Source organism: Nomascus leucogenys, chromosome 22a (assembly GCF_006542625.1).
Source record: "Nomascus leucogenys isolate Asia chromosome 22a, Asia_NLE_v1, whole genome shotgun sequence".
Lineage (NCBI taxonomy): Eukaryota > Metazoa > Chordata > Mammalia > Primates > Hylobatidae > Nomascus > Nomascus leucogenys.
The window spans coordinates 558,664-583,675 of record NC_044402.1 but is presented as its reverse complement, the minus strand read 5'-3'; the positions used below and the strand labels follow the sequence as shown (position 1 = coordinate 583,675).

At 54.9% G+C, this 25,012-nt stretch overlaps 1 protein-coding gene across 7 annotated transcripts in view; it reads left to right on the top strand.

The window, feature by feature from the left end:
- The window catches only part of PACS2 (phosphofurin acidic cluster sorting protein 2), an 85,613-nt gene that overhangs the window by 45,891 nt on the left and 14,710 nt on the right, over positions 1 to 25,012 (top strand). For 3 of the 7 annotated variants that reach the window (XR_004028036.1, XM_030804115.1, XM_030804112.1), the window contains exons 5-16: positions 9,285 to 9,447; positions 10,146 to 10,219; positions 10,530 to 10,610; positions 11,916 to 11,975; positions 18,791 to 18,948; positions 21,431 to 21,521; positions 21,777 to 21,851; positions 22,393 to 22,535; positions 23,355 to 23,490; positions 23,910 to 24,014; positions 24,238 to 24,344; positions 24,789 to 24,943. Coding sequence is in view for 6 of the 7 variants with exons in the window: in XM_030804115.1 (XP_030659975.1) it covers positions 9,285 to 9,447; positions 10,146 to 10,219; positions 10,530 to 10,610; positions 11,916 to 11,975; positions 18,791 to 18,948; positions 21,431 to 21,521; positions 21,777 to 21,851; positions 22,393 to 22,535; positions 23,355 to 23,490; positions 23,910 to 24,014; positions 24,238 to 24,344; positions 24,789 to 24,943 (1,348 nt within the window). In the remaining variant the exon portion in view is untranslated. The remainder of the gene's footprint in view (positions 1 to 9,284; positions 9,448 to 10,145; positions 10,220 to 10,529; positions 10,611 to 11,915; positions 11,976 to 18,790; positions 18,949 to 21,430; positions 21,522 to 21,776; positions 21,852 to 22,392; positions 22,536 to 23,354; positions 23,491 to 23,909; positions 24,015 to 24,237; positions 24,345 to 24,788; positions 24,944 to 25,012) is intronic. The other 4 variants (XM_030804116.1, XM_030804113.1, XM_030804117.1 and 1 more) reach the window with 3 other exon arrangements.

Below are 25,012 nucleotides of genomic sequence, written 5' to 3'. Positions count from 1 at the left end.
AGTGATCTGTCCATCTGGGCCTCCCAAAGTATAGGTATTTCTTTTTTTTTTTTCTATTTTTTTTTTTTTTTTTTTTGAGACGGAGTCTCGCTCTGTCGCCCAGGCTGGAGTGCAGTGGCGCTATCTCAGCTCATGCAAGCTCCGCCTCCCGGGTTCACGCCATTCTCCTGCCTCAGCCTCCCGAGTAGCTGGGACTACAGGTGCCCGCCACCACACCCGGCTAATTTTTTGTATTTTTAATGGAGACGGGGTTTCACCGTGTTAGCCAGGATGGTCTTGATCTCCTGACCTCGTGATCCACCCGCCTCGGCCTCCTGAAGTGCTGGGACGTAAATACTTACCATGTGTAACAATTGCCTACAGTATTCAGTACAGTAACATGCTTTACAGGTCTGTGGCCTAGGAGCAGGAGGCTGTCCCTCGTACAGGCCGACCTTGAAGATACTGTGTGTTCAGTTCTAGGCCACCCCAATAAAAACGGGTATTGAAATAAAGTGAGTCACACAAATTTCGTGGTTTTTCAGTGCATATAAAAGTTATGTTTACACTGTACTGTAGTCTGTTAAGTGTGCAGTAGCATTATGTCAAAAAATATATACGTACATTAATTTTAAAATATTGCTAAAGCCGGGTGCGGTGGCTCATGCCTATAATCCCAGCACTTTGGGAGGCCAAGGCAGGTGGATCACCTGAGGTCAGGAGTTTGAAACCAGTCTGGCCAATATGGTGAAACGTCGTCTCTACTAAAAATACAAAAAAAAATTAGCCGGGCGTCGTGGCTCACACCTGTAATCCCAGCTACTAGGGAGGCTGAGGCAGGAGAATCACTTTAACCCAGGAGGCAGAGGTTGCAGTGAGCCGAGATCACGCCACTGCACTGCAGCCTGGGCAACAGAGTAAGACTTCATCTCAAAAAAAAAAAAAAAAGAAAGAAAAAGAAAAGCTAACCATCATCTGAGTCTTCAGGGCGTCGTAACCCTTTGGCTGGTGGGGGTCTTCCTCAGCGTGGACGGCTGCTGACCGATCAGAGTGTTGGTTGCTGAAGGCTGGGGTGCCTATGGCAGTTTCTTAAATAAGACAAAAAGTTTCCTGCATACTTGACTCTTCTTTTCACAAAACAGTTCCCTGTAGCATGCGGTGCTGTTTGGTACCATTTTACCCATCTTTACTTCAGAATTAGAGTCAGTCCTCTCAAACCCTGTTGCTGCTTTACTAACCCAGTTGATGGACTCTCCTAAGTCCTGTGTTGTCATTCCACAGTGTTCACAGCGTCCTCACCAGGAGCAGATTCCATCTTAAGAAACCACTTTGGTTGCTCATCCATAAGAAGCCACTTCTTATCAGCTGAAGTTTCTTCATGAGACTGTAGCAATTCAGTCACATCCTCAGACTCTGCTTCTAGTTCCAGTTCTCTTGCTATTTCCACCACATGTACAGCTCCTTCCTACACTGAAGCCTTGAACCCCTCAAAGCCATCCATGAGAGAGTTGGAATCCACTTCTCCCAAATTCCCGTCAATGTTGATATCTCAACCTTTTCCCATGAATCACAGATGTTCTTCATGGCATCAAGAATGGTGAATCCAGGCCACGTGCAGTGGCTCACACCCATAATCCCAGCACTTTGGGAGGCCAAGGTGGGCAGATCATTTGAGGTCAGGAGTTCTTTTTTTTATTATTATTATACTTTAGGTTTTAGGGTACATGTGCACAATGTGCAGGTTTGTTACATATGAATCCATGTGCCATGTTGTTTTGCTGCACCCATTAACTCGTCATTTAGCATTAGGTGTATCTCCTAATGCTGTCCCTCCCTCCTCCCCCCACCCCACAACAATCCCCAGAGTGTGATGTTCCCCTTCCTGTGTCCATGTGTTCTCACTGTCCAATTCCCACCTATGAGTGAGAACATGCGGTGTTTGGTTTTTTGTCCTTGCGATAGTTTACTGAGAATGATGGTTTCCAGTTTCATCCATGTCCCTACAAAGGACATGAACTCATCATTTTTTATGGCTGCATAGTATTCCATGGTGTATATGTGCCACATTTTCTTAATCCAGTCTGTCGTTGTTGGATGTTTGGGTTGGTTCCAACTTTTTGCTATTGTGAATAGTGCCACAATAAACATACGTGTGCATGTGTCTTTATAGCAGCATGATTTATAGTCCTTTGGGTATATACCCAGTAATGGGATGGCTGGGTCAAATGGTATTTCTAGTTCTAGATCCCTGAGGAATCGCCACACTGACTTCCACAATGGTTGAACTAGTTTACAGTCCCACCAACAGCGTAAAAGTGTTCTTATTTCTCCACATCCTCTCCAGCACCTGTTGTTTCCTGACTTTTTAATGATGGCCATTCTAACTGGTGTGAGATGGTATCTCATTGTGGTTTTGATTTGCATTTCTCTGATGGCCAGTAATGATGAGCATTTTTTCATGTGTTTTTTGGCTGCATAAATGTCTTCTTTTGAGAAGTGTCTGTTCATGTCCTTCGCCCACTTTTTGATGGGGTTGTTTGTTTTTTTTCTTGTAAATTTGTTTGAGTTCATTGTAGATTCTGGATATTAGCCCTTTGTCAGATGAGTAGGTTGCAGAAATTTTCTCCCATTCTGTAGGTTGCCTGTTCACTCTGATGGTAGTTTCTTTTGCTGTGCAGAAGCTCTTTAGTTTAATTAGATCCCATTTGTCAATTTTGGCTTTTGTTGCCATTGCTTTTGGTATTTTAGACATAAAGTCCTTGCCCACGCCTGTGTCCTGAATGGTATTGCCTAGGTTTTCTTGTAGGGTTTTTAATGGTTTTAGGTCTAACATGTAAGTCTTTAATCCATCTTGAATTAATTTTTGTATAAGGTGTAAGGAAGGGATCCAGTTTCAGCTTTCTCCATATGGCTAGCCAGTTTTCCCAGCACCATTTATTAAATAGGGAATCCTTTCCCCATTGCTTGTTTTTGTCAGGTTTGTCAAAGATCAGATAGTTGTAGATATGCGGCATTATTTCTGAGGGCTCTGTTCTGTTCCATTGATCTATGTCTCTGTTGTGGTACCAGAACCATGCTGTTTTGGTTACCGTAGCCATGTAGTATAGTTTGAAGTCAGGTAGCGTGATGCCTCCAGCTTTGTTCTTTTGGCTTAGAATTGACTTGGCCATGCGGGCTCTTTTTTGGTTCCATATGAACTTTAAAGTAGTTTTTTCCAATTCTGTGAAGAAAGTCATTGGTAGCTTGATGGGGATGGCATTGAATCTATAAATTACCTTGGGCAGTATGGCCATTTTCACGATATTGATTCTTCCAACCCATGAGCATGGAATGTTCTTCCATTTGTTTGTATCCTCTTTTATTTCATTGAGCAGTGGTTTGTAGTTCTCCTTGAAGAGGTCCTTCACATCCCTTGTAGGTTGGATTCCTAGGTATTTTATTCTCTTTGAAGCAATTGTGAATGGGAGTTCACTCATGATTTGGCTCTCTGTTTGTCTGTGATTGGTGTACAAGAATGCTTGTAATTTTTGTACATTGATTTTGTATCCTGAGACTTTGCTGAAGTTGGTAATCAGCTTAAGGAGAGACGTCAGGAGTTCTAAACCAGCCTGGCCAATATGGTGAAACGCTATCTCTGCTAAAAATACAAAAAAAAAAAAAAAAAAAAAAAAGGCTGGGCACGGTGACTCACGCCTGTAATCCCAGGACTTTGGGAGGCCGAGGCGGGTGGATTACCTGAGGTCAGGAGTTCGAGACCAGCCTGGCCAACATGGTGAAACCTTGTCTGTACTAAAAGTACAAAAATTAGCCAGGTGTGATGGAGGGCGCCTGTAATCCCAGCTACTTAGTAGGCTGAGGCAGAAGAATCGGTTGAACCCAGGAGGCGGAGGTTGCAGTGAGCTGAGATTGCACCAATGCATTCCAGCCGGGGTGACAAGAGTGAGACTCCGTCTCCAAACAGACAAACAAACAAACAAATTAGTGGGCCCGGTGCAATGGCCCACGCCGGTAATCCCAGCACTTTGGGAGGCCAAGGTGGGCAGGTCACCTGAGGTCGGGAGTTTGAGACCAGCCTGACCAACATGGAGAAACCCCGTCTCTACTAAAAATACAAAATTAGCTGGGCATGGTGGCACATGCCTGTAATTCCAGCTACTCAGGAGGCTGAGGCAGGAGAATCGCTTGAACCCAGGAGGTGGAAGTTGCAGTGAGCCGAGATCACGACATTGCACTCCAGCCTGGGCGCCAAGAGTGAGACTTCGTCTCAAACAAACAAACAAAACGAATTAGTGGAGCGTGGTGGCAGGCACCTATCAAGTCTCAGCTACTCAGGAGGCTGAGGCAGGAGAATTGCTTGAACCTGGGAAGTGGAGGTTGTAGTGAGCCGAGATCGCACCATTGCACTCTAGCTTGGGCAACAAGAGTGAGAATCTGTCTCAAAAAAAAAGAATGGACCAGGCGTGGTGGCTCACGCCTGTAATCCCAGCACTTTGGGAGGCTAAGGCGGGCAAATCACAAGGTCAGGCGATCAAGACCATCCTGGCTAACACAGTGAAACCCCGTCTCTACTAAAAACATAAAAAATTAGCCGGGCGTGGTGGCAGGCCCCTGTAGTCCTAGCTACTCGGGAGGCTGAGGCAGGAGAATGGTGTGAATCTGGAGGTGGAGCTTGCAGTGAGCCGAGATCGCCCCACTGCACTCCAGCCTGGGCAACAGAGCGAGACTCCGTCTCAAAAAAAAAAAAAAAAAAAAAAAAAGAAAGAATGGTGAGTCATTTCTAGGGGGTTTCCAATTTACCTTGCCCAGATCCATCAGAGGAATCACTGTCTATGGCAGCTATAGCCTTATGGATGAAATATATATTTTTAAATAATAAGACTTGAGGCCGGGCGCAGTGGCTCACGCCTGTAATCCCAGCACTTTGGGAGGCCAAGGCAGGTGGATCATCTGAGGTCAGGAGGTGAAGACCAGCCTGACCAACATGGTGAAACCCCGTTTCTACTAAAAATACAAAATTAGCCCGGCGTGGTGTCGGCCCCTGTAATCCCAGCTACTCAGGAGGCTGAGGCAGGAGAATTGCTTGAACCTGGGAGGCAGAGGTTGTAGTGAGCCAAGATCGCGCCATTGCACTCCAGCCTGGGCGACACAGCGAAACTCCAACTCTAATAATAATAATAATAATAATAATAATAATAAGACTCGAAAGTTGAAATGACTCCTTGATGCATGGGCTGCCTAATGGATGTTATGTGAGCAGCCATGAAAACATTCATCTCCTGCGAGTCTCCAGCAGAGCTCTTGGGTGACCAGCTCATGTCAATGAGCAGTCATATTTTGAAAGGAATCTTTTTTTTTCTGAACGGTAGGTATCCACAATGAGCTTAAAATATTCAGCCAATCGTGCTGTAAACAGATGTGCTGTTGTCCAGACTTTGTTGTTCCATTTTCAGAACACAGACAGCCGATTTTGCATAATTCTTAAGGGCCCCAGGATTTCAGGAATGGTAAATGAGCATTGGCTTCAACTTAAAGTCACCAGCTGCCTTCACTCCTAACAAGAGAGGCAGCCTGTCCTTTGAAGCTTTGAGGCCGGGCATCGACTTCTCCTCACTAGCTATGAAAGTCCTAGATGGCATCTTCTTCCAATGGAAGGCTGTGTCTTCTACGTTGAAAATCTGTTGTTTAGTGTAGCCACCTTCATCGATGATCTGAGCTGGATCTTCTGGAGAGCTCGCTGCAGCTTCTCCGTCAGCACTTGCCACTTCACCGTGCATTTCCATGTTATGGAGACGGCTGCTTTACTAAAACCTCATGAACCGACTTCTGCCAGCTCCAAACTTCTTCCGCAGCCTCCTCGCCCCTCCCAGCCTTCATAGAGGTGAAGGGAGTCAGGGCCTTGCTCCGGGTGAGGGTTTGGCTTAAAGGAGCGTTGTCTGGTTCGATCTTCCATCCCGGCCACTCACTGTCTCCACAGCGTCACTGAGGCTGCTTTGCTGATTCTCGTTCCTGTGTTCGCTGGAGCAGCACTTTTTCTTTCCCTCAGGAGCTTTCTCTTTGCATTCACTGCTTGGTGATTTAGTGTAAGAGGCCTCGCCTTCACCCTGTCTCGGCTCTGACGTGCCTTCATCACTAAGCTCAGTCATTTCTAGGTTCTCATTGAAAGAGACGTGCAACCCCTCCTTTCACTTGAACACTTAGGGGCCCGTAGAGTTAGTAATTGGCCTAATTTCCATATTGTTGTGTCTCGGAAGAGAGCGGCCAGAGGAGAGACAGAGACACGGGAATGGCCGGTGGGCTGAGCAGTGAGAACGCACACGTCTACTGATGAAGTTCACCATCTTACGTGGGTCATGTTCATGGTGCCCCAAAGCAATTGCAGTAGTCACACCGTAGCTCACTGATCACGGATCACCATACAGATGTAATAATAGTGAAGAAGTTTGAAATATTGGGAGAATTACCAAAATGTGACACAGAGACACCAAGTGAACACGTGCTGTTGGAAAAGTGGCACTGATAGACTTGCTTGATGCAGGGTTGCTAAAAGCCTTCACTGTAAAAAACAAAAGATCAGCAAAGTGCAGTAAAGCAGAGTGAGGGCTGCAGCCTGGGTGCGCGGCGGGTGGCACCATCCAGGCTTGCGTGCTGCGATGTTGGCAAGATGACAAGGTCTCCTCACCATGCGTGTCTCAGAACATACCTCTGTCATTACGTGGTGCATAACTATTTGTTTTTGCAAAATTCTTAATTATACTATTTGTACAATTGAGCGTGACATCCTGAGCAATTTTCTTTTCTTTTTTTTTTTTTGAGACAGGGTCTTACTTTGTCACCCAGGCTGGAGTGCAGTGGTGTGATCTCGGCTCACTGCAGCCTCAAGCCCCTGGGTCCAAGCAGTCCTCCCACCTGAGTCCCCAAGTAGCTGGGACTACAGGCGCGCACCACCACGCCCGGCTAATTTTTTATACTTTTTGTAGAGACAGAATTTCGCCATGTTGCCCAGGCTGGTCTCAAACTCCTGAGCTCAAGCCATCCACCTGGCTCAACCTCCCAAAGTGCTAGGATTACAGGCGTGAGCCATTGTGCCTGGCCTCAATTTTCCATGTCACTAAAATCTATTTGAAAATGGAAGAGGGAGGAGCCTGTCAGGGTCAGGGGTGGAGGGAGCTGGGCCCTGGGGCCACCCTCCTTGGTGAGGCAGCTCCAGCCCTTTGCTGAGGATCGCTGAGCATCCACAGAGCGTCTGCTGGACTAACCCGCGAGGGTGGCCTCAGGGTCAGCAGGGGCAGGAGTGGGAATGGCCACAGTCCAGGACAGTGACCAGCCGGCCAGCATCACCCCAGGGGAGTGCCCAGCTCAGGGGTGGCTGGCCCCTTGGCAGGAGGATGCACGCCCCAAGGAGCACTGTCGGGAGGAGAGGAACACGCAGCCTGGAGCATGGGGGCCTGGGACTTCCAGGGCCTGCAGATACCGAAATAGTGTTCACATAAAGGTCGACGACAGGCTGCGAGGAGCGGGGTCTACTCAACAACCTGCCCCAGGCCCGCTGCAGGCACAGCAGAGCATTCCCACTACAGCCAGCTGCAGGGATCGGCAAAAGCATCTTTGATAAGAGGCCCCGTTCCTTTCTGCCCTCCCTCCGGAAGGAGGAAGTGAGCAGGGTTTTCTTAGGAGAAAAAGGGCCCAGACCCCTCTGAGCCCCGTGGAGGCTGGTGTGAGCAGGTGTGGCGCCGCCTGACCCCACCTCGACGACTCCAGGATCCTGACCCTGCAGTCCCCTCCCCACTGAGCTCATTTTATTGGGATGCCCAGCAAGGGCTCAGCATTTCTGAACGAGGGCTTCTGAGCTTACAGGTTCTCACCTCTGTGTGACACTGAGACCCCACCACAACAGACGTCACCCTGAGAAGGCGACTCGGGGTGCTGGGGGCCTGGACAACAGCAGCCTCCAAGTGCGTGAGGCAGCGTGTACCCCAGCAAGTTGTGGGCACGAGGGCATCAGCAGTGGGTGTTGAGTGTTGGCAGAAGCTGCCAGCTGCCCTTCATCATTTTCTGAAATGAAGGTGAGGGCAAATGTAAACTTTTAAACATTTTTTTACCTTCATTAATTGAAGAATTAGCAGCCCAAATCAGGACCCCGCAATCAAAATAAATCTGGTCGGCCGGGCGTGGTGGCTCACGCCTGTAATCCCAGCACTTTGGGAGGCCGAGGCAGGCAGATCATTTGAGGTCAGGAGATCGAGACCATCCTGGCCAACATGGTGAAACTCTGTTTCTACTAAAAATACAAAACTTAGCTGGGCGTGCTGGTGGATGCCTGTAATCCCAGGTACTCGGGAAGTTGAGGCAGGAGCATCACTTGAACCCAGGAGGCGGAGGTTGCAGTGAGCCAAGATCGCACCACTGCACTCCAGCCTGGGCCACAGAGTGAGACTCCATCTCAAAAAAATAATAAATAAATAAATCTGGTCTATAAAATCCTAACATCTGGATGTGAACCGATAGCCCCAAAAGGCAGCTTCTAGAGCACAGATGGCCCCAAGGCTGTGAGCGTCTGAGAGTTGTCGTCGTGGCATGTGGTTCTGAGGCTGGCGTGGGACACAGGGGGGCCGTGCCTGGGCACAGATCATGGCTGCAGGAGGGGCCGGGACTTGTTCTGCCGCTCCCTGGTTTGAGTCTTTCACAACAGAGGAGCTCGACCTGGCCTGTGAGCCAGGCCTGGTGGGTGTCTCCTGCTGCTGGAGATTCCGGCCTGGCTGAGAGTGCTGGCGGCTCCTCCTTAGTCCCCCACAGACACTGGTCCCTGGGCATTGGCTCCTGTGGGTTGGGCACCGGCCTCACACACTGCTTTGCTGCTGCTGAGCTCTTGGGTGGGTGGAGGGTGGAGGCAGAGTTGGAGCAGGGGGCCAGGATCTTCTGGGTGGCTTTGCATGGACAGCAGGCGTGCCTGAGATCAGGAGGGCCACGGACACCCCTGTCTGTCCATCTCAGTCCCTCGTGACCGTGCCTGGCACTGGCCTCTCCAGCACAGCCCAGTGCCCTCTCCTTATGGCCGGTTCGTGAAAGCTCCCACGTGTTCCTCTCGTCTGTCCACCTGGCTCCTGTGTCCTCCTCTCGTATCCGTCCCCTTTCCCCAGTGGCCATGTTTCCTGTCCACTGGATGCTCCCTGCCCTGTGGCTGCCCTGCCAAGGGCCCCCCTTGCTGTCACTGAGAGAGAAAGCTCTTCAGAAACCCCAGCCCACACATCAGGGCACTGGGGCTCCTTCCTGTCGTGGCGCTTTCTAGAACTGCCCCTGGCCTGCAGGTGATGCAGCACCCGTCTGAAGGTGGCCAGGTGCTGAGCCTCTGCAGCAGCATCAAGGAGGCCCCTGTCAAGGCGGCCGAGATCTGGATCGCCTCCCTGTCCAGCCAGCCCATTGACCACGAGGACAGTGCCATGCAGGCCGGCCCCAAGGCCAAGTCCACGGGTGAGTGTGGTGCCAGCCCGCCCCTGCCCCTGCTGTGGGGAGGCCCTGCCTTCCAGCCATGGCACGTCGGGTGGCAGAAACTGTCCAGTCTGGCTTAAGGAGTGGGGGGTCCGGAGCACGTGTCAGTTGCTCTCCTGTCTGGAAGCCGCGGCAGAGGTGCGCGCTGTTGTGGGGTCCGGGCTGACACAGGTCCCTGTTCTGCCCCTGTGGCTGCAGCTCCTTGGTCAAGAGGCCTGAGTCCTGAGTGTCCTCAAAAAGGAGGCATGAGGTCGCACTGTGATGCCCTTGCTGGTCTGGGTGCAGGGCCCGCCATGGGCAGGTGCCACGGCTACCACCACCCCAGTAGGGTCACCAGGGCCTCCCCTACTCTTCAGGCGGGGGAGACCCAGTTGGTGCAAATCCAGGCTGAAATGCCAGCCGGCAGGAGGGGCCGTGGGGGCCGGAGCCGTTCATGTGGCCCCCTTTGCCCTCCCTGCCCCTCCCCACTTCCTGCCAACCCCGACCTGGACCTTTGCCAGTGGCCTCGGGGGACTCAGGGCTCGGGGCCACGGCACCTGTGTCGGGAGCCCCCCTGTCCTGCATGGATCCACCTCCTTGCTGCCCCCCGCTCTGTGTCCAGGGAAGCCTGGGGGCGGTCACCGCCTGGTTTCCTGGGTGGAATCTCACGGCACCCTCCCTTCTGTCTGTTCATTCCGCAGATAACTACTCTGAGGAGGAGTATGAGAGCTTCTCCTCCGAGCAGGAGGCCAGTGACGACGCCGTGCAGGGGCAGGTGACCTGGGGCCGGGGCTCCGCGCCCTCTCCCGGCTCACACCGGGTGTCCTGGGGTCTGTGGGGTCCTCACCAGCCGCCAGCAGGGCCTCGTGAGGGTGGGTGCGCCACGGGCCTGCCCCTGGTTGGCTGCCCATCTCTCGTCTCCCGACCCCAGGGGCCCGAGTTTGTGCTCAAGTGGCTCTGAGAGTCTTGGGATGCAGGTTGGCTCTCAGTGCCAGGCCTCTCCCATCGCCCACGCTGAGGCTGGCAGGGTCGTGCCGGCGCCATGCAGGCTGCCGTGGCCTCAGCCACTGCGTATGTCTCTGCAGGACTTGGATGAGGACGACTTCGATGTGGGGAAGCCGAAGAAGCAGCGGAGATCGATTGTAAGAACGACGTCCATGACCAGGGTCGGTGGAGACTGCTTCTATGAATGCTGGGGAAGGCGAGGGTGGGGGAGGATGCTGGGGGCCTGGGTGTGGGGGGGACATGGGCATGGGAAGTGAGATCTCACCCCAGGTCACAGCAGCATGTCCCGTGGCAGACCCCCTGATTGCCAGTCTCCTGCTGGGTGCCACTGTCTCGCCTGCCTCACCACATCTCCTGGCTTCAGCCTTGTGTGGCCGCTAGGCTCAGTGGGCCCTGAGCAAGGCTGGGAGGCTGCCTCGCTGCTGGGCTCACTCCATGTGCAGAGCCCCAGGGAGGCCATCCTCCCCTTGGTCCCATCAGGTGCCCACATACCCCGGAGTGGGCGGGTTCCCCCATTTTTGTTTGGGATCTGGTCTAAGTACCTCCACGGTCCCCAGGAGCTTGGCAGGGCTGTCGGGCATTTTTTCCCTGAGGAAAGCTCGGGCAGCTCTTTCCTCAGAGGCCGTGTCCAGCACTGGCACAGAGGGTCCACCGCCTGGTGCCTGGACACCCCAAGGACAGGCACGGTTCCGGGGAGGCCAGCGCAGGTGGGCGGGGAGCCCTGTGCCTGGTGCTGACAAGGGACGTGGGCACAGCCCAGCCCGGACACCGCCGCCGCCTCTGGCAGCATTCAAGGGGGCGCTGTGGGCAGACAGTGCGAGCGACAGGCGAGCTGCTCCCGAACTGGTGAAGCTGTGTCTTGCTGGCCTGGAGAGCAGCGCCCGCTGTGCAGAACACCAGCTTGAGCCTCCATTCCAGGGCCCCCTTGGGCCCAACTGTTGTGAAGGGAGGGCGTGGGCTGCCTTTGTAGGGTTGGTCCCCTAGAGGGTGGCTGAGGGTCCCGCTCACCCAGTGGCTGCAGCCCAGGTTCTGCAGTCTAGGGTGGCATGAGGCACCCATGGGGCTCAGACTCTTGGAGCATGCACCACCCCACACTCGCCCACCTGCCCACCCCACATGGGTGCCTGGCACCTTCCTTCTGGGATCGGCCAGAGCCTTTTCTGGGAGGGGTGCTGAGGGAAGGGCCCTGTGAGCCTGGGAAGGGCTGCAGAGGCTTCTGGAAGAACCATGGGGTCCGCACACGCCTCCCCGGGTCCCCCTTGGCCAGGAATGGAACTGTCAGACCTCAGGCCTGTTGGGAAGCTTCTGGGAGCTACGTGCAAATCCATCAGCACTGCTGGTGCTGAGGCCTTGCTGCCCTCCCATGGCGGGCCTGGGTGCAGCCTCCCCACGGCCTGAGGAGGTGGCTCCAGCGGCGGGTCTGCGGCTCCGGCAGCGGGTCTGACTCTACACCACCTGTCTTGCAGCAGCAGAACTTCAAGCAGAAAGTGGTGGCGCTGCTGCGGAGGTTCAAAGTGTCCGACGAGGTGAGTGCGCCGCGCCTTCTGCTCGCAGCCCCCACGCCCACAGCAGCGCCTGCTCGGGAGGAGGCCTCTGGAGTCTGTCTCCGGGCCACGTCCGGTTCTGCCGCTCACTGTCTGCACGGCCCGCCAGCATCGTGCTGTCTGCGAGGCGCAGTAACAGTGGCGCTGCCTCCCAGGCTCCAGGTCACCTGCTGGGTCTCTGCTGAAGTACGAGTCATGAGTACACTGGAAGCTGGAAAGTCACTTTCAGGGGGACGTAACCATTAGTTTGTGTGTTTGTTTTTTTATAAATAGACTTTAGTTTTTAGAGCAGTTTTAGGTTTACAGCAAAATTGAGCAGAAAGTTCAGAGTTCCCATGGACCTCTCCCCACCTGACAGCCCCCACTATTGACACTCCATGGGTTTTTAATGTTCACCTTTTAGCTTTTCTCTAATCTCTGAATTTTCTACAATGAACTTGCATCATTTTCACACCGAAAAGAAAAACATGGCTGGGCTCAGTGTCTCATGCCTGTAATCCCAGCACTTTGCGAGGCCAAGGCAGGCAGATCACTGAGCCCAGGAGTTTGAGACCAGCCTGGGCAACATAGTGAAACCCCATCTATACAATGAAATACAAAAATTAGCTGTGGGTGATGGTGTGCACCTGTAGTCCAGCTACTTGGAGGAAACCTGGTAGGCCAAGGCTGCAGTGAGTGGAGATCGAGCCACTGCACTTCAGCCTGGGCAACAGAGCGAGACCCTGTCTCAAAAAGAAAAAAAAAAAAACCTTCAAATCTTGGCTCACTGCAACCTCTGCCCCCCAGGTCCAACAGGGTTTCACCATGTTGGCCAGGCTGGTCTTGAACTCCTGGTCTCAGGTGATCTGCCTGCCTCGGCCTGCCAAAGTGCTGGGATTACAGGCGTTAGCCACCGCGCCCAGCCTTTGTTGTTTCTTTAATGTCAGAAGAAAAACGTGCCTGGGTTCAGGACCTGACGTGGAGAGGTGGCGTTTAAGCGTTTCAGCCCCGAAGCAGTGTTGTCACTTGTCGGCCTGAGAGCACGCTGCCTGTAGGTGGCGCTGTGTCCTAACATACTCGGGATGCACCCAGCTCAGCCTCAGGGCACACACTCAGCGAGGCTGTCAGGTGCATGTGCCGAAACAGGTGCTTTGTGGCCCGGTGGGGCAGGCAGCATTTCTGGGAACAGTGTAACATCACCAGCTGGCTGCAGAGGAAGGGCAGGTCCGCCACTGGGGTGGTCATCGGGCCCCCGTGTCTTTCGGTTTGCATCTTGGATTGGAACATTCCCAAATCCAGCTGAAGATGGGACTTAGCCAAGTCGACTCCCTGGACTGCGGCTTCCTTGAGCCCTGCTGAGCGCCTGTGGGTTCAGGGGTGGGTGTTCTTGGTTGAATCTTGACCGTGGGGTTCTGCACTCACCTGGGCAACTGAGCTGAGTCCCAGAATGCATTTCCCTTACCCAGATTATGGTTCTGAGACTCAGAACCCAAACCGTGAAAAGATAGGCCAACGTTACAGACACTGTTCGGGGAGAGGACATCGTTTTCATAGGGATAATTGCACAGCGTGGTGTGAAATTCACACAGGTCAACACAGTACTTTAATGGAGCGATGGGATCTCTTTCCGTATTTTCCACCCATCGCTCCCTTTCCTGAAAAGACCAGACCATCTCCACCACAGCTCTGAACCTGTGTCTTGGCCACTGGGAGTGCCACACCTGGCACTGCCCCCTGCCCTGGACTTCACAGCAACCCTCAGGGGGCAGGAGATGCACAGTGAGACGAGGTCACCTGCCTGGATTACAGCCATCTGAGATTGTTCATGCTGCTATAACAAAATACTTTAGACTGGGAAATTTTAAACAAGCAAAGTGTAGTTCTCACAGTTCCGGAGGCTGTGAGTCCAAGATCAAGGTGCCAGTAGATTTGGTGTCTGAGGGCCCGTTTCCCATAGAGGGCACTTTCTGTGTGTTGGGTGGCGAAAGGGACTGACAAGCTCCCTCAAGCCTCCCTCATCAGGGCCCTGAGCCCATTCAGCAGGGCAGAGCTCTCGGGCCCTAACCACCTGTTAGAGGCCCCACTTCCTAATTCTAGCACCTTGGTGGTCAGGTTTCAGTGTAGGAATTTTGGGGGTACAAACGTTCACAGCCCCCAGGCTGACCACAGAGCACTGTCATCCAGGCTGCCCTGTGCCCAGGTGCCGCACAGTGGGTCTGGTGAGGAGGAGAGCAGGGCTCTGCTTGGGACCCGTCCTATGAGGGGGAACCAGAGTGAAGTCTGTTCCTTACAGCCCTCAGCTTCAGCTCACAGCGAAAGCGTCCGCTGAGGGCTGCCTTCTGTATTTTTCATTGTAAAAGGTGGCACACCTGGATAGTCAGTTGATTTTCAACAAGGGGGCCAAGTTCATTGGAGAAAATATCTTTTCACAAAAAAACTGAGGCTTGACAATGCACACCACGTGCAGAATTCAGCTTGACTGGATCGTATTCCTAAATGTAAAAGCCTAAAATTTAAATTACATAGATTCTAAGCCTTAAAAAATATGAACTTAAGTCCTGCACTAATGCCACTGAACTATACACCTAAAAATAGATAAAATGGTAAATATTATGTTTTATATATATTTAACACAATAAAAAAAGTAGAAATTTGCTTTCTGAAAGATACTGTTAAAAGAATGAAAAGATGGCCGGGCACGGTGGCTCACGCCTGTAATCCCAGCACTTTGGGAGGCTGAGGTGGCACGAGGTCAGGAGATCGAGACCATCCTGGCTAACATGGTCTACTAAAAATACAAAAAAATTAGCCGGGCGTGGTGGCAGGCAACTGTAGTCCCAGCTACTCGGGAGGCAGAGACAGGAGAATGACGTGAAACCAGGAGGCAGAGCTTGCAGTGAGCCGAGATGGGGCCACTGCACTCCAGCCTGGGTGACAGAGCGAGACTCCGTCTCAAAAAAAAAAAAAGAAAAGATAAGCCACAGGTTGACAGAAAATATTTGCAAATAACATACCTGGTAAAGATTTGTATCCAATAGATATATTAAAAACTCTCAAAACCCAATAAGAAAAGCAACCTGATTTTTAAAATGAGTAAGACTCTTACAGGAAACTATGAAACATTTTTTAAAGAAAGAAGATATAAATAAGTGGAAGGATGTCATATGTTCACGAAATGGAAAACTTAGTCTTGTTAAGGTGGCAATACTCCCTAAATTGATGTACAAATTCAACAAATTCAAATTCAACAAAATCAAGTGCCTAACAGATTCCCAACTGTGTTTTTGTAGAAATTGACCAGCTAAAATTTATGTGTAAATGCCAGGGACTCAGGGCAGACAGAACAGTCTTGAAGAAAGAAGATTTATACTTCCCAATTTCAAAATGTACTACAAAACCACAGTAGCAATCCAGACCATGTGGGGCTGGCCCAGGGACAGGCATGGAGATCAGTGGAATGGAGGTGATAGTCTAGAAGTGAACCCTTCCATTTATGGGCAAGTGATGGTCAACAAGGATGTCAAGATATGCATGGGGGAAGAATAGTCTTCAACAAAGGTGCTAGGACCACTGGATATCCACATGCAAAAGAAGGAATTACAGCCAGCTGTGGTGGCTCATGCCTGTAACCCCAGCACTCTGGGAGGCTGAGGCAGGCAGAGGATTGCATAAGTCCACATAGCGAAATCCTGTCTCTACTAAAAATACAAAAAATTGGCCGGGCATGGTGGTATGCGCCTGTAATCCCAGCTACTTGGAAGGCTAAGGTGGGAGAATCACCTGAGCCCAGGAGGTGGAAGCTGCAGTGAGCTGAGAGCATGCCATTGCACTCCAGCCTGGGCAACCAGAGTGAGACCCTGTCTCAAAAAAAAAAGGAATTTGGACCCCTACCTCACACCATATTCAAGAATTAGCTAAGTGGGTCAGCTGGGTACAGTGGCTCACGCCTGTAATCCCAGCACTTTGGGTGGCCGAGGCAGGTGGATCACTTGAGGTCAGGAGTTCAAAACCAGCCTGGCCAACATGGTGAAATCCCGTCTCTAGTAAAAATACAAAAACAATTAGCCAGGCATCATGGTGGGTGCCTATAGTCCCAGCTACCTGGGAGGCTGAAGTGGGAGAAACACTTGAACCTGGGAGGCAGAGGTTGCAGTGAGCCAAGATCACATCATTGCACTCCAGCCTGGGCCACACAGTGAGACTCTGGCTCAAAACAAACAAACAAACAAAAAACTTGAAATGGATCAAATATCCCCATCTGTGAGCTAAGATTATAAAGCTCCTAGAAGAAAACGGGCCAGTCTTACGAATCTTATGACCTTGGGTTAGGCAGGGGTTTCTTAGATGTGACACCAAAAGCACAAGCGACAAAAGGTCAGTTTTTCTGGACCACAGCAACATTTTACAGTTTTGTGCTCCAAACAGTGCCATCAAGAAAGCCAAACAGTAGAACAGAAGCATGTTTTTTGCAAATCATATATGTGATAAGGGGCTTGAATCCAGAACACATAAAGAATGCTTATAACTGAAAAATAAAGACACAAACAATCTAGTTAAAAGCTGAATTGTCCATTGCTTTGAGAACGATGCAGCCTCAGGTGCCATGGAACTGGGACCCGCCCACTCCTGCCCTGACTTGCTGCTGTCCACTTGTGCTGAGAAGTCGACCAGGAAGCCACCTCGCAGCCACGGCTTCTAAAGACACCGGGAAGACACCTCTGGAGCCGGGGGGGTGATTCCTTGAATTAAAATTACCCTGACCGGCTGCAATGTAAAATCCCTGGAGGTATGTGCTGGCTTATGAGGGGCACGGAGAAAAAGAATCTCAAAGCGAAAGAACCAGTTCTGATGCCTGCCAAGTCTTTGAAAATCGCTAAGAGAAAAACACCTTGTGGTGAAGTTTCTCAGACACAGGATCACTTCCAGATGAGAATCCGTAAGCAGCTTGTGGACCTGCCTGGCCCGTCCTGGGTTGTGAGGCTGATTGCTCCGTTGGAATTGAGCTGAGAGCCGTGGTTGATATCACCATTGCAGATGCTTAAGCCAACTATTTTAATAAAGTGATTATCACTTGTCAGAATCAGGCACAGTGGCTCACACCTGTAATCCCAGCACTTTGGGGCCTGACGTGGGAGGATCACTTGAGCCCAGGAGGTCGAGGCTGCAGTGAACTATGATTGTGCCACTGCACTCTAGCCTGGGCAACAAAGCAAGACCCTTTCTCAAAGACAAAGAACAGTGAATTGTCCAATTAAAAAATGGGCAGGGGGCTGGGTGCGGTGACTCACACCTGTAATCCCAGAACTTTGGGAGGCTGAGGCGGGTGGATCACAAGGTCAAGAGATCGAGACCATCCTGGCTAACACAGTGAAACCCCATCTCTACTAAAAATACAAAAAATTAGCTGGGCGTGGTGGCGGGCGCCTGTAGTCCCAGCTACTCAGGAGGCTGAGGCAGGAGAATGGCGTGAACCCGGGAGGTGGAGCTTGCAGTGAGCCGAGATCGCACCACTGCACTCCAGCCTGGGCGATAGACAGAGCGAGACTCCATCTCAAAAAAAAAAAAAAAAAGGATAGCGATCTTTCTAAATAGATTTCTTCCAATAAGTACACGATCACCATGATCATCATCACTGGTCATTAGGGAAATGTAAACCAAACCACAATGAGACACTACTTGGTCCCCACTAGGATGGCAGGAACAAATGGAATACAGCAGGGTGAGGTGTGACAGCAGGAACCCACACCCTGCTGGGGGAATGTAAGGTGGTGTGGCAGCCACGGGAAGCAGTTGCCAGACACCCAGCACCCCCATTCTTCAGTGTTGACTTCAGGGAGGTGAACACACACATGCATGGACCCACTCAGACGTCCACAGCAGCTTCATCTGTGATGGTCTTAACGCCCGTCAGCTGGTGATCTGTTAGACTGGGTCCATCCACTCGGTGGCGCACTGCAGAACCATCAGAGGAAGTGAATAAAGGGAAGAGATTGAGTTGACTCACAGTTCAGCGTGGCTGGGGAGGCCTCAGGAAGCTTCCAATCATGGCAGAAGGTGGAGCAGGCACCTTCTTTATGGGGCAGCAGGTCGGAGTGGGTGCCAGCAGGGGAAATACAAGATGCTTATAAAACCATCAGGTCTGGTAAGATGTGCTCATTATCATGAGAACAGCGTGGGGGAAACCACCCCTAGCATCCAGTGACCCCCCCTGTCCCGCCCTTGGCACGTGGGGCTTATGGGGATTACAATTCAAGGTGAGACTTGGGTGGGGACACAGAGGAACATGAAGTGTGCCACGCTGGGTGGATGACGCCCTCCTCTCCCCGCCACCGAGAGCTGCAGGCCACGTGATCCCTCTTGGGTAGCACTCGGGAAAGGGCAGAATGTACAGGGACAGAGTGGGATCCGCAGGGCCTGGGGCTGAGGGAGGGGACGCACTAGAGGAGGGCAAAGGGGAGCCTCCTGGGTGTGGGGAGCACTTTGTATCTTGGTTTTGGTGGTGGCTGCACAGCGGCCCACACCCGTCAGAGCTCACCTGCCTGCACCCAGGCCGTCCATGCACCCTGGCGGCCCGGATGACTGTACCAGCCCAGGCGAGGTGGAGGAGTGCCACACGCACCGGTACCTGGGGACCGGGGGTCCTCGGTGATCACCCCAAGCTCCAAGACAGAAGCTGGACTACAGCCATGCTGAGCGGAGGGGTTTGGTGGCTGGGCGCCCGCCACCTATTGCTCCTGCAGACTCTGGGGTCTCGGGCGCCCCCAGTGGGGCAGCATGGGCCACTGCAGGGAACTCACGCTTGCCTGGCACCCATGCAGGTCCTGGACTCGGAGCAGGACCCTGCGGAGCACATCCCCGAGGCAGAGGAGGACCTGGACCTCCTGTATGACACGCTGGACATTGAGCACCCCAGCGACAGCGGCCCCGACATGGAGGATGACGACAGCGTCCTCAGCACCCCCAAGCCGAAGCTGCGGTGAGCCCTACGGGGCGGGGGGGCAGGGGCGGGCGGGAGGGACAGCCATTTCAGATGCCCCGGCCACTCTGGCAGATCCATGTCCAGCCCTGGAGACGGGGTGGGCAGGGCCAGCTGCCTCGAAGCCTGGGAAGGCTCTGGTGGCTGGAAGGAGAGGTGTGCGGCTGCCTGGCAGGCCCAGGCTACGGCTGCACTGAGCCAGGCAGCTATCCTTTCATAGGCCAGGGGGTGCAAGCTCTGGGCTGGGGAGGACTGAGAGGGGTCCCCCCAGGGGTGCTGGCTGGGCTGGGCGTGGCACCCCGTTGTAGGGGATCCATCTCTGGGGGATGCCCTGGGAACTGCAGAGGACCTCCATCCACTCAGGTGGGGAGTAGAGCTCCCATGCTGGGTGCCCCTCTCTGAAGAGGAGGAGGCAGAGGCAGGTGGGGAGGGAGGGCAGGTGTCTCTGTGGCTGGGTGGGAGGAGGGGCTGGCTGGGGGAGCCTGGCCTGAGCAGGAGGAGAGGATGCAGGGCAGGCAGCTCTGCACATGGGTCTGGGTGTGGAGGCCTGGGTCAGCCGGGGGCAGGAAGGCAAGCACACCAGGCAGAAGGCAGGTGCCAGGCTCTGGGCAGCTGCTGAGGAGCCAGAGACGCCAGTCAGAGTCAGGAAGCTTGGTAGACCTTTTGCTCTTACGCTTTTTTAACCTAAACAACACGAAGAAGGTGGCCTTGCTGCATGTTGGAGGCGCGGCCCCAGTTAGCCCTGCAGCCACGCAGCAGCCTCCCACCTCACCTGCCCCGGCCCGGCAGCCCCAGCCCGACTTGCTGCTGCTTCAGTTGCCAGCAGCCACCATAGCAGGTGACCGCGGATGTGGCCACCAAAAACAGCCTCTGTTCCTCCTCTTCCAGAGGTTGCCATCCGGAGGCTGTGGCCTCATTCTTGGCCAGGGTCTCACTGGGCTCGGGTGGAGGTATTGGTGGCTGCCCTGACTGGGGCCCTGAGGTCACGCAGTGCAGGCCCAGCATGGTGGTTGGTGGAGTTCAGCGCCGTATGGCTGCAGGACGGGTCTGGCTGCCCTGCCGCCTGGTGGCCGGTGGTCGTTCTTGCCCTCTGGTAACTGTCCTCGTACCTTGGCCCAGGGTCCCTCCTCCACCTTCGGAACCAGCAAGGCCCAGGCAAGTCCCCCTCACACTTTGGGTCTCCCTGGCCTTCCTGCCTCATCTCTTCTGCCTTCAGCCGGAGAAAGTTCTCTGTCTTTAACGGCTCACGTGATTCCATAGGAGACACCTATGTGGCCCAGATCCTCTCCCATCTTCAATTCCGCAGCGTTGGCTCTATCTGCAGAGCCCTGGCCATAGTTTGGGGAGAGGCATGTGCGTCTCGGGGCTATGATCTTGAATGGGCACACATAGCAGCAAGTTTCCATGTGGCTTTGTCACCCAGGGTGGAGCACCAGACACTGCTAAGTCCTGTCTGTTTTTTGGGGGCAGGGGAGTTGTTTGTTTTTTGAGACAAGGCCTTGCTCTGTCACCCGGGCTAGAGTGTAGTTGGGCAATCGCGGCTCACTGCAGCCTTGGCCACCCAAAGTGCTGGCACTACAGGTGTAAGCCAGTGCACCTGGCCTCCTGTCACATGTTTTTGCTTGAAAGGTCTTTTAAGTCTCATTGAATCTGTAGGTCTCCCTTCCTCCTTTTTCTTCATACGTATTATATCAACCAGGGATGAGACATTCGGCCTGGATGACCTGGATCAGCCAGATAGTCTGCAAGGGCCTGGTTGGTCTGGAAAGGCGTGGGTGGTCCAGAAAGGTATGGGTGGTCCGGTAAGGCATGGGTGGCCTGGATCAGCCTGGGTGGTCCAGAAAGGCCTGGATAGTCTGGATAGGCCTGGATGGTCGGGAAGGGCCTGGGTGGTCCGGAAAGGCCTGAATAGTCTGGATCGGCCTGGATGGTCGGGAAGGGCCTGGGTGGTCCGGAAAGGCCTGGATGGTTTGGAAGGACCTGGATGAGCCTGGGTGGTCTGATCTGCCTGGTGGGTCCAGAAGGGCCTGCCTCATCGGATGTGCCCTTGCTGTTTTGTCGAGCATGTTCACCTGTTTGCTGCAGGCTGGCCGCAGATCCCAGGGCTGCCCTCCAACGGGACTGGCCAGTGGAGCTCTCCCCAGAGCCCCTTCGTGTTTGCGGCAGCCTTGCCTGGAGCTAAGGCCGCGAGTTTCAGGGATGTGTGTTTCCTGCAGCTGATGTCAGGGCGGGTGGAAGAATCAGGACGGGGCAGCCAGGTCGGCCCGGTGCTTAGTGTTGCCAGCTCCAGAATCGTTCTGTGCCCTGTGCTGCAGTTGGCGCGAGCGGGGTGTGTGCTGACACGGGCTCTTCTCTGGACCCAGCTCTGCTCTGCCGTTGGATTCTGCAGTCTGTCCCTCCAGGTGTGGTGGGAGAACTGCGCTTTCAGTGCAGGAAGGGTCCTGGAGATTAACGTGTCCCCCACCCCTGTTCCCTGAGCCAGGCCGTACTTTGAAGGCCTGTCACACTCGAGCTCGCAGACGGAGATTGGGAGCATCCACAGCGCCCGCAGCCACAAGGAGCCCCCGAGCCCGGTGAGTGGGGCCGCACTGATCTCCTAGAGCAGACCGTGGTCTGACTGGGCTGTGGTGTGGCCCAAATCTCCCAGCATGTCCTGGGCCCAGGGCCCTGTCCAGCTGTCCTGGAGCTGGACACTCTGCACCCACCGTCCAGCACACTTCCACACAGGGGCCCCGAGCCTCCCCGGAGTCCCAGCATTCCCAGCCCAGAAGTCAGCGCCTTGGCACCTGCAGTTGAGCACAAGCTGATTCCCATCTCCTCTCCCACAGGCCGACGCACCCGAGAAGACGCGGTCCCTGGGAGGCAGGCAGCCAAGCGACAGTGTCTCTGACACGGTGGCCCTCGTAAGCAGGCTCGGGCCGCACCCACCCGTTCCACACACCAGGCACACCAATGCTGCCTTTAAGGGTCTGACCCGGAAGGGCGGGGCCCACATGTAGGTCCTCATGTCACACCTGGTATGCAGAGGTGGGGTCAGCCCTCAGGGGTGGCCAGGCCACCAGATGGTCAGAGTATCCCAAAATCCACTCCACCCTCAGGGTCAGGGCGCCTGGACTCACCCCACCCTCAGGTGGATGGCACCCAGGAATGCTTGGTTCCCCCCTGCTGCGTTGCATGGGGTCTCCTCAGTTAGGGGTCCTAGGCCCAGGGCAAGTCAGGTCCTGGGAGGTTGGGTGCTGGTCACCCTGCATGGCCTGGATGGGAGCCCTGTGGTTGGAACTTAGCTCAGCTAGGCTCCCTGGTCAGCATATGGCTGGGTCCACATGTAGGAGCCACAGCCTAGAGAGGCCTAAACCCTCACCCGAGCCAGAGGCCACGGGGCTGGAGAGGCTGCAGCACGGGTGTGCTTTCCACGGAAGCTCCAGGCCCGTCTCTGTTCAGCAGGGTGTGCCAGGCCCGAGGGAGCAGCCTGGACAGCCTGAGGACAGCCCCGAGGCTGAGGCCTCCACCCTGGATGTGTTCACGGAGAGGCTGCCGCCCAGCGGGAGGATCACCAAGACAGAGTCCCTTGTCATCCCCTCCACCAGGTGATGGGGGCTGCACGGCGGGGCGGGGCGGTGATGCACCTGTCGGGGGAGGGGCTGTCAGGGGCATCAATCGGGGTGGGTGCATGTCAGTCCAGCCTGATGAGCTCCCTCGGGTGTAGACAGCAGATTCAGGGCCTCGTCCCTCTTCTTAAAAAGGAGAAGCAAACCCCCTGCCCCAGCATTGGGTGTCAAGCCTGCAGACCCAGATTCCACCCTACCTGTTTGAGGGCAGGGTCAGGCATGTCTGCCCTCCTGCAGGTGCCCCCACAGCCCCCTGAGTAGCCCCTGCCTCAGCCAAAAGATACACATCCACCAGCTTGATTCTTCCAGGATCTCAATTTCATGTTTCTGTGATATTTGGGACTTTTTCCAAAGCAGCGAGTCTGGGCACTGGTTTTTACCTTGTGGCGGCACCCAGGTGCCTGTGTCCACGCTCTGGAGCCAGGTCGCCCTGGCAGTCTCAGTGCTCTGCACTGGCCTGCACCTGGCTCTGCCCAGCTCTTGGCCGGGGCAGGGAGGGTGAGCTCAGTCCTCACGGTGGCTCCAAGCCTCCTGGCCTGGCTCGAAGTCTCACAGGCAGAACTGCGTGGGGTCCCATCAGAGGCACGGCCTCACTTGTACTCAGCTGCTCCTGTGGCCCCCCAGGGCTGGTGGCCTCTCTGTGCAGCCCGTGTTCCCACTGCCCATCAGTCGGCCCTGTGCTCACCCTTCCCTGTCCCCACCACAATGTGTAGGCCACTGCGGGCCTGCGCCTGCCCCTGCCCCTGCCCCTGTTCCTGTTCCTGCTGCCACAGCCACTTAGCCTGTCCTGGTCCCCAGTAGGTCCGAGGGGAAGCAGGCTGGCCGACGGGGCCGGAGCACGTCCTTGAAGGAGCGGCAGGCAGCACGGCCCCAGAATGAGCGGGCCAACAGCCTGGACAACGAGCGCTGTCCGGACGCCCGGAGCCAGCTACAGGTGCAGGTCCAGGTGGAGGTGGAGGGCGTGGCACGCCCAGGAGGCAGGGCTCGTGGTCACCCTGGCACCAACCAGGGCAGGGCAAAAAGAGAAGCGCAGGGGGCCAAGGGTGCTGGGCCACAGAGCATGCCTGGGCTTTGGAGGGCTCCTGCTACACAGCAGGGCAGGCGGGTTTGTCAGGAAGGCCATGTGGACCCCAGGGCAAGTTCTAGCCCTTCTGCTGCCCTCCCTGGTCCAGGGCAGCCTCATTGCTTGGCCAATTTAGCCCAGGGGTGGTCTCCAAGCTGGCCAGCTCTCTTCCTGCCACTGAGCCTCTGTGGCTGCAGGGGGAGCAGAGGCACTGCAGGCACCAGGGCTGGAGCGGTGGGGATGGGCGCTGTGCTTCTCTTCTGGGTGTGGACAGGGCTCTGTGCCTCCAGATCCCCAGGAAGACCGTGTATGACCAGCTCAACCACATCCTCATCTCCGACGACCAGCTTCCCGAAAACATCATCCTCGTCAACACCTCGGACTGGCAGGGGCAGGTAGAGGTGCAGTCTCTTGGAGTGGAGGGTCAGGGTGTAGGACAGAGGAGAGTGGGCTCCTGAACCTGCCCCCACCCGGCACACCGGGTGCTAGAGCTGCTGGCTGTGGTTTGCCTGGACGTGCCTGGGGTCTCTGGAGCCCCTGAGAGCTTTGGTGAGGGTCAGGTGCTGGGGGTGGCCTGGGCGGCTGTGCCGAAGTCAGCATCTGCCTGTCTTCTGCCAGTTCCTCTCCGACGTCCTGCAGAGGCACACGCTCCCTGTGGTGTGCACGTGCTCTCCTGCGGACGTCCAGGCGGCCTTCAGCACCATCGTCTCGCGGATACAGAGATAGTGAGTTAGGCTCCACCCTGTACTCACCACCCAAGTACCCCTCGCGGTCCCTGCACCCCCGCCTCTGCCCATTGCTCCGGGGCTGGGTGCGTCCTGCACCTGGGGCTGTGACTGGTGCCCACAGAGGCTGACCCATTCGCTCCTCACAGCCTGGCCTCCCTTCAGTTGTGGGCGGGAGCAGCAGCCTGGCGGGTGTCCTGCCCACTGGAGTGGTGGCCTCCTGGCCCGTCCTTGGAAGCCTGGGCTGAGGCCATGACTGTGTGGCCCCTCAGCCTGGGCACGTTTAGGCATGTGGGGGTCCTGGGTTTGGGCAGCTCCAGGGCAGTTGTGGCATGAGTGGCCACAGGCACGGAGCCCCCTGGGCTCACACTGGCATCCTTGGACGGAGGACGGCTCCCCTGAGGCGTCTGTCCCCTCTCCGTCCCACCTGCCTCTGGATTGCAGCTGCAACTGCAATTCCCAGCCCCCGACCCCTGTGAAGATTGCCGTGGCGGGAGCGCAGCATTACCTCAGCGCCATCCTGCGGCTCTTCGTGGAGCAGCTGTCCCACAAGACGCCCGACTGGCTCGGCTACATGCGCTTCCTGGTCATCCCGCTGGGTGAGCACCGCGCCGTCCACCTGGGCCTGGGCACAGACGCCACGGGCAGTGTGGCGTGGTGTGGCGTGG